A 9,179-nucleotide genomic window follows, 5' to 3' on the forward strand; every position below is an offset into this window, starting at 1 on the left:
ATGGTGTAACAGTCGCTAGGACTGATTGTTTCCATTAATTTTGGTTTTCTTCTTTCTTCTTGACGAGGAGAGACCCGTTGTTGCATCTAGATGGCAGCTTGCTAGCTTTTAAGATCCCAGTTGCTACTAGCCAAAGTAGTAGGTGGAACAATGTTTTGTATAGTATGTTATGCCAATTGAGCTTGATGTCCCAAGAGGGGATAATTTTAACACACTGAAAAATTTGGGAATATTTAACTTTGAAGATATTCTGAAAAATCTTGAGATATAATCCTTCTAGCCAAAATTTTTTTTTTTTAATCTGGGAAAGTCACAAACTTGTAAATAATAATGAACCAGAAAACTAAGTCAAGATAGGGAACAACAAAAAAAGCCTATACCTCCCCTAAAAAAAGCAGATGAAAGAAAATCATAAAAATAAAGGTGGAACCCACCAGCCACTCCGCAGGAGGAAGATGAGGCAATCTACTTCTGTAAAGACTGACAGCCTTGGAAACCCTACAGGGGTTGCTATGAGATGGAATTGACTTGATGGCAGTGGGTACAAAAGAATTCATCACAAGTCACATAAGAAAAATAAAGGTGGAAATTAATGTAAAAGAAAACAAAGAAATATTAAAGAAGATAAATAAAATAAAAAACTAGTTCTTGGACAAGACAAATAACATAGACAAGCTTTGGAAAGGATTTTTTGTTAGATTTAGAAAAAAGAAGATTCAGATAACAATAGTAGGAATTGTGCTATTATAGTTACCTTCCCTGGTAGGTTGAGATCCCAGATTTAAGTTTAATTAAGTCTCTTTTACCCAATTTTTGAGAATTAGAAAGGTTAAACTAAGCAGAAAGAAGTTTACAGAAGAGAAAACTGGATGAAAAAATGTGGTGAGACTTTGGAGAAGAAATTGCGTATTAAAAAAGTTATTTAGTCAAAAAACAACCAAATGGACTATTTTGTTTTTCTTTATTAACTATAAAAAGAAAATAGATGTTTTCTCTGCTGTTAAAATTTGTCCTTGTGGATATTTTTGGGTGGGAGAAGATGTATATACTTACATGTTACCTAAGGTATGTATGTAATAGGGAAATATATAAAATCTAAGTGGCCTTTTTAGACAACTCATTTGGTAATTTTATTAGACAAATAAAGAGTTAGATCATTGTTGCCTCTTATATTAAATAAGATTTTTTTTTTTTCTTTGTAGGCAGATAGTTCTTCATCATTGCCAACAACAGACACTTCAGAAGGGTTATTCACTGGGAATTACATAGGTCTTATCAATAGGATTGCCCAGAAGGCAAAACTCTCTGTAAATTATGAACAGTGTTTTATGAATGAATCAAGGGAGTCTGAGACCAAAAGGTGAGATGTAGTTTGGGTTTTTCTTCTGTTTCCTTGTATCTCAGCAATAAAGCAGACTTATTTTCATGTCCAATTTTTCAGGAATATTTGTCTTTTTTTGTACATTCTGCATGGAAGGTTTTATGTGACTTATATATAATTGAGCATCTTTGTAATTAAAATATTAAAAGGCTTTATTGCTGAAGCCTTGATCAAATCCTTTATCTTAGAGTTGTATGTGAGTGATTTAGTCTGCTGAAGGTCTAAGAGAGTATGAGGAACCCCTGCTCAAGGGATGGGGCAAACATCCCATCCCTGAGGTTGCAGTGGCAATGGCAGTGTGGAAACCTCTCTGCCTTGTGTGTGAAATTACTCTCTTGACACTATTGGCAGATAAGGGAGCTGTTTGTACAGGTTCATGTCTTTTATATTCAACTAAATGGTGTTCATCTCTAGGCAAATACCAGTATTAGAAGGATCAGGTTTTAGGGCCCTTGACTGAAGAGACAAGGATTTCAGGGATGTGATGAGGGGAAAGAACTAGGAGAATGCAGGGTTAGTGAGAACATAAACAGTGAGCTAAGACCACTGAGCTAAGGTGTGTGGATGTAAGGATAGAAAACGACTTGGCACTGGGAGAAGCAGAAAGTAACTTAGTATAAGGAATATTATTTCTGAGCTACAGACACTCAGCTAACTGAGGGAGAAAACTATCTAAATGGGGACTAGTCCAAACAGCCATGTTAGGATACTGTCCTAAGAATTGACTCAGCTACTGAATTTTACTTTTCACTATGATGACTTTTAGCTAGAGTCAGAAAAGCTGGTGGGAAAGAGAAAAATGTAATGGTATTCATTGGAATTAAATAGTCAAAATGAATTCTATGGGATGCTCATTAATTAAGAGGTTATTTTAATAGCTCATCAACTTGGTTCATTTTAATGAAGTACTCCAACATCAAACAGAAGGCACCTGGACAAAGTAAGAGTGATAGAAAAATCCGGTCACTCAGCACCTACCCCAATCTTTGCTTTAAGGTCTAGTAGGCAAAGCTCACTCTGGTTGGATGTGTTTCCTTCTGCAACCTCCAATGGAAACATGCCATTGTTGGTTAGGGTAGAGGCCGGAGAATCGCTTCCAACTCATAGCGACCTCATTATGTATAACAGAATGAAATGTTGGCCAGTCCTATGTCATCCTCACAGTTGTTGCTATATTTGAGCCCATTGTTGCAATCACTGTGTCAAGTCTGTCTCATTGAAGGCCTCTTTCTTTTTAGCTGACCTTTTACTTTTCCAAGTATAAAGTCTTTCGCTAGTGTTAGGTCTTTCTTGATAGTATGTTCAAAGTAAGCAAAAGTCTCACCATCCTTACTTCTAAGGAGCGTTATGGCTGTACTTTTTCTAAGACAGATTTATTTGTTCTTCTGGCAGTCCATGATATATTCATTATTCTTTGCCAACACCATAATTCAAATATATCAGTTCTTCTGTCTTCATTGTCTAGCTTTCACATGCATATGAGGTGATTGAAAAGACCATGGCTTGGGTCAGGCATACCTTAGTCATCAAAGTTACATCTTTACTTTTTAAGATTTAAGATAAAGGGATCTTTTTTCACAGGTTTGCCTAATGCAATACATCATTTAATTTCTTGACTTCTGCTTCCATTAGTGTTGCTTATTGATCCAAGTACAATGAAATCCTCAACAACTTTTATTTTTGCCACTATTTATTATAATACTGTTTATAGATCCAGGTTTGAGGATTTTTTCCTTCACATGCAGGTGTAATCTACACTGAAGGCTGTAGTCATTTACTTGCATCAGTAAATGCTTTAAGTTGTCGTTTTTGGCAAGCAAGGTTGTGTATTTGCATACTGCAAATTGTTAGTGAGTTTTCCTCCAATTCCAATGCTGCATTCTTCTTCATGTAGTCCAGCTTCTCAACAATATGCTCATAATACAGATTGAATAAGTATGGTGAAAAGATACACCCCTACTGCACTCCTTTTCCTTTTAAACTGTGGAGTATCCACTTGTTCTGTTTAGATGACTACCTCTTGATCTATGTACAGGTTCTGCCTGAGCATGATTAAGTATCTGGAATTACCATTCTTCGTAATGTTATCCATAATTTGTTATGATCCAGTCCAGTGCATTTATGTAGTTGATAAAACACGGATAAACATCTTTTTGGTATTCTCTGCTTTTGGCAAAGATCTGTCTTACATCAATAATGATACTTCTTGTTCCATGTCCTCATCTGACTATGGCTTGAACTTTTGGCAGTTCCTTGTTGGTGCAAGGCTGCAGCTGATTTTGAATTATCTTCAACAAAATTTTGCTAGCAGATGATATTAATTATATAGTTTGATAGTTTTCACGTCCCATTTTCTCACCTTTCTTTAGGATGGACACATATATGGATCTCTTCTAGTCCGGTGACCAGGTAGCTGTCTTCCAAATTTCTTGACATAGACAAGTAACCACTTCTAATGTTGCATCTGTTTGTTGAATCATGGTATTCTGCCTTGTAGCCTTGGTTTTGCCAGTGCCTTCAATAAGGCTTGAACTTTTTCTTTTTCCTTCAGTACTAACATCATATACCACCTCCTGAAATGGTTGAATATTGACCAATTTTTTTTGGTACAGTGACCTGAAATGGACTGGTTTTGGCCATTTTTAATCAGATGATCTGCTATGCCGGGAATGAGAAATTGAAGAGGAGTGGTGTGGCATTCATCATCACAAAGAATGTTTCAAGATCTATCCTGAAGTACAATGCTGTCAGTGATAGTATAATATCCATACGCCTACAAGGAAGACCAGTTAATACTAATATTATTCAAATTTACACACCAACCACTAAAGCCGAAGATTAGGAATTGAAAATGTTTACAGCTTCCACAGTCTGAAATTAACCAAACATGCAATCAAGATGTGTTGATTATTACTGGTGATTGGAATGCAAAAGTTAGAAACAAAGAAGAATCACCAGTAGTTGGAAAATATGGCCTTTGTGATAGAAATGACGCTGGAGAATGCATGATAGAATTTCGCAAGACCAACAACTTATTCATTGCAAATAACTTTTTGTCAACAACACAAATGGTGGCTATACACATGGACTTCATCAGATGGAGTACAAAGGAATCAGATCGACTACATCTGTGGCAAGAGGCGATGGAGAAGCTCAATGTCTTCAGCCAAAACAAGGCCAGGAGCTGACTTGGAACAGATCATCAACTACTCATATGCAAGTTCAAGTTGAAGCTGAAGACAATGAAAAGAATTCCATGAGAGCCAAAATATGACCTTGATTATACCGCTTCTGAATTTAGAGACCATCTAAAGAACAGATTCCATGCATTGAACACCAATGACTGAAAACCAGAAGAATTGTGGGATGACATCAAGAACAGATGAGAGCATTAAAAAGACAGGAAAGGAAGAAAAGACCAAAACAGATGTCAGAAGAGACTCTGAAACTTGCACTTGAACAGAGTAGCTAAAACAAATGGAAGAAATGACCAGATAAAAGAGCTGAACAGAAGATTTCAAAGAGCAGCTCGAGAAGACAAAGTCAATTGTAATGAAATGTGCAAAAACCTGGAGTTAGAAAACCCAAAGGGAAGAACACAATTGGCATTTCTCAAACTGAAAGAACTGAAGAAAAAGTTTAAGCCTCGAGTTGCAATATTGAAAGATTCTATGGGCAAAGTATTGAGTGATGCAGGAAACATCCAAAGAAGATGGAGGAAATACACAGAGTCACTGTACCAAAAAGAATTGGTCAGTGTTCATCCATTTCAGGAGGTGACATATGATCAAGCACCAATCATATTGAAGGAAGAAGTCAAGGCTGCACTGAAGGAGTTGGTGAAAAACAGGTCTCCAGCAATTGACAGAATACCTGTGGAGATGTTTCAACAAATGGATGCTGTGCTGGAGGCACGTACCCAGCTATGCCAAGAAATTTGGAAGACAGCTACCTGGCCAACTGACTGGAAGAGATCCATATTTGTACCCATTCCAAAGAAAAGTGATCCCACAGAATTTGGAAATTATCAAACAATATCATTAATACCACACACAAATGAAATCTTGTTGAAGATAATTCAAAGATGGTTGCAGTAGTATATTGACAGAGAACTTCCAGAAATGCAAGCTGGATTCAGAAAAGGTTGTGGACCAAGGAATATCATTGCTGATGTCAGATGGATCTTGGCTGAAGGCAAAGTGTACCAGAAAGATGTTTACTCATGTTTTATTGACTATGCAAAACATTTGATTGTGTGGACCATTAACAAATTGTGGATAACATTGAAAAGAATGTGAATTCCAGAACAGTTGATTGTGCTTATCAGGAACCTGTACGTAGACCAGGAGGCTGTCATTTGAACGAAACAAGGGTATACTGCATGGTTTAAAAATCAGGAAGGGAGTGTGTCAGGGTTGTATCCTTTCATCATATGTATTCAATCTATATGCTGAACAAATAATCTGAGAAGGTGGACTATATGAAGAAGAACGTGGCATCAAAATTGGAGGAAGACTGATTAATAACCTGTAACGTGCAGATGACACAACTTTGCCTGCCGAAAGTGAGGATAAGTTGAAATGCTTACTGATGAAGATTAAAGACTATACTCTGCAGTATGGATTACATCTCAACATAAAGAAAACAAATATCCTTACAACTGGACCAGTAAGTAGCATCACAATAAATGGAGACAAGATGGAAATTGTTAAAGATTTCATATTACTTGGTTCCACAATCAACACCAATGGAAGCAGCAGTCAAGACATCAGACGACATATTGCACTGGGCAAATCTGCTGCAAAAGACCTCTTTCAAGTGCTGACGAGCAAAGATGTCTCCTTGAAGAGTGCACCTAACCCAAGCCATGGTATTTTCATTCGCTTCATGTGCATGTGAGAGCTGGACAGAGAACTAGGAAGACTGAAGAAGAGTTGATGCTTTTGAGTTGTGTTGGTGAAGAATAATGGAAGTACCATGGACTGCTAAAAGAACTAATGAATCTGTCCTGGATGAAGTGCAGCCGGAATGCTCCTTTGAAACGAGAATGGCCAGACTTTGTCTCACCTACTTTGGTCATGTTGTTAGAAGGAACCATTCCCTGGAGAAGGATATCATGCTTGGTAAAGTGGAGGGTGAATGACAAAGGGGAAGGCCCTTAACGAGATGGATTGACACAGTGGCTGCAACAATGGGCTCAAGCATAGCAAGGATTGTGAGGCTGGCACAGTACCAGATAGCGTTTCGTTCTGTTGTACATATAGTCACTATGAGTCAGAGCTGACTCAACGGCCCCTAGCACCAACAACATAGTCATGTTTGTATTTTGGCTATCATGGACTTGTTTTAGTTTTCTTCAGCTTCAACTTAAACTTGCATAGGAGTAATTGATGATGTGTTTTGCAGTCAATGTCTGGCCTTGTTCTGTCTGATTATATTGTGCTTCTCCATCATCTCTTTCCACACATGTAGTCAATTTGTTTCCTATGTATTCTATGTGATGTGGTCCACATGTATAGTCAGTCACCTTTTGTGTTGTTGAAAAAATATATTTGGAATGAATAAGTGGTTGGTTTTGAAAAATTCTGTCATGTGATATCCATTGTCATTTCTATCACTAAGGCTATATTTCTAACTACTGGTGCTTCTTCTTTGTTTCCAACTTTGCCTTTCCAATCAACAGTAATTATGAATACATCTTTACTGTATGTTTGGTCAATTTCAGACCTCAGAAGTTGGTAAAAATATTCAGTTTCTTTATCTTTGGCTTAAGTAGTTGATGCATAAATTTGAATCATAGTAATATTGACTGGTCTTTCTTGTGGACATATGGATATTATTCTATCACTGACGGCACTGCACTTCAGGATAGACTTTGAAATGTTCTTTTTGATGATAAATGTGATGCCATTCCTCTTTAATATGTCATTCCCAGCATAGTAGACCATATGATTGTCTGATTCAGAATGGTCCACATCAGTCCATTTCAGGTCACTAGTGCCTGTTGTTGTTGTTGTTGTTGTTATGTGCCGTCGAGTCAGACCTGACTCATAGCGACCCCATCTTGGGTTTCCGAGGCAGTATCACTATGGAAGTAGATTGCCCAATCTTCCTTCCGAGGAGTGGCTGGTGGGTTTGAACCTGCAGCCTTCTGGTTAGCAGTCAAGTGTCTTAGCCACTATGCTACCAGAGCTCCTCACTAGTGCCTAGGATATAAATATTTATGCATTCCATTTTATTGTTTACAACTTTCAGTTTTCCTTGATCCATGCTCTGTCCCTTCCATCTTCCAATTATTAATGGATATTTGCAGCTGTTTTTTCTCATTTTGAGTCATACCATATCAACAAATGAAGGTCCCAAAAGCTTTACTCCATCCAGTTCATTAAGGCTGACTCTACTTTGAGGAGGCAGCACTTCCCTAGTTGTATTTTGAGTGCCTTCTTACTTGGGGGGCTCATCTTCCAGGATGATATCAGACAATGTTTTCCCTGCTTTTCAAGGTTTTCAGTGGCTAGTTTTTTCATAAGTAGACCTGGCCACATTTTTCCCTAGTTTTTTTTAGTCAAGTACCTGTGTTGAAATTTGTCTACCATGGGTGACCCTACAGGTATTTGCAATACTGGTGGCATATCTTCCAGCATCAAAGCAATGTGCAAGCCACCACAGTATGACAAACTGACAGATGAGTGGTATAGACAATATGGTTGTTGGATTCAAAATGGCAGATACCAGTCCATTTCTGCTCACTAATGCCTGGAATATTGATCTTCAAGCATTCCATTTCATTTTTGATGACTTCTATTTGTACATTCCTCATTCTTATTATTAATGGATGTTTGCAGCTGTTAACTCTTATTTTGAGTTGTGCCACATCAGCAAATAAAAGTGCTATAAGCTTTACTCCATGCTTATCATAAAGGTTGATTCTACTTTGGGGAAAAGCTCTTCCCCAGTCATATTTTGGTATTGTCCAACTTCAGGGGCTCATCTTCCAGCACTCTGTCATACAGGGTTCTGTTGTTTTCTGTGAGGTTTTTATTTGCTAATTTTTGGAAGCAGAGCACCAGGTCTTTCTTCCTAGTCTGCCTTAGTCTGGAAGCTCTGCCAAATCCTGTCTACCATGAGTGACCCTGTATGTATTTGAAATACCAGGGGCATAGCTTCCAGCATTATAGCAACATGCCAGCCACTACAATATGCCAAACAAATAGATGGGTGGTGGGATGGAAATACAAAGCAAAATAAAAGCAAATAATGCTAGAAGTAACATAAAGCAACTTCATGATGTAAATTCCATGTCTATTACTTTGCTCCCTTAAAAATAGTACTTATTTAATTTTCCAGGAACCCTTGCCTAATTACAAATATTCTTTCCTTTAATATGAGGAGCATGTGAATCTTCAGCACTTGGGTTTGCACTATGAGGATTTTCTTAGGTTCATGTATACATAAGCCAGTGACAGAAAATGTTGATGTAAGAACAAAATCTATACTTTGTCCATCTTCTCAAGGCCATAGTACTTGCCCCTCATGGTTTCACCTGTGAAGCCCTACTTTCTGTAATGGCTTCTTTCTCATTTGAACATCTCTGAAAAATTTCCTTGGATCTCTTTCTTCCTTCTCTACACCCCCCCATATCTTTGGGGACTTTTTAAAAACCCACTTAATAATTTTGTGACAGCCACCTACCCAGAGCGACCGAGTAGTTGATCCTGCGGGCTTGGGACCATAGTCGCAGGGGACATCAAGCTCAATTGGCATAACATACTATACAAAACATTGTTCCACCTCCTAC

The 9,179-nt window shown here is 37.8% G+C and overlaps 1 protein-coding gene across 1 annotated transcript in view; it reads left to right on the plus strand.

The window, feature by feature from the left end:
- Nucleotides 1-9,179, plus strand: part of EIF2AK2 (eukaryotic translation initiation factor 2 alpha kinase 2) — a 57,220-nt gene that overhangs the window by 6,052 nt on the left and 41,989 nt on the right. The window contains exon 4 of the mRNA XM_042781541.1: nt 1,203-1,360. Within this exon, the coding sequence (XP_042637475.1) occupies nt 1,203-1,360 (158 nt within the window). The remainder of the gene's footprint in view (nt 1-1,202; nt 1,361-9,179) is intronic.

The sequence above is a fragment of the Orycteropus afer genome, unplaced genomic scaffold, assembly GCF_000298275.1.
Source record: "Orycteropus afer afer isolate SDZICR_OR568_19922 unplaced genomic scaffold, OryAfe1.0 scaffold00131, whole genome shotgun sequence".
In the NCBI taxonomy this organism is placed as follows: domain Eukaryota; kingdom Metazoa; phylum Chordata; class Mammalia; order Tubulidentata; family Orycteropodidae; genus Orycteropus; species Orycteropus afer.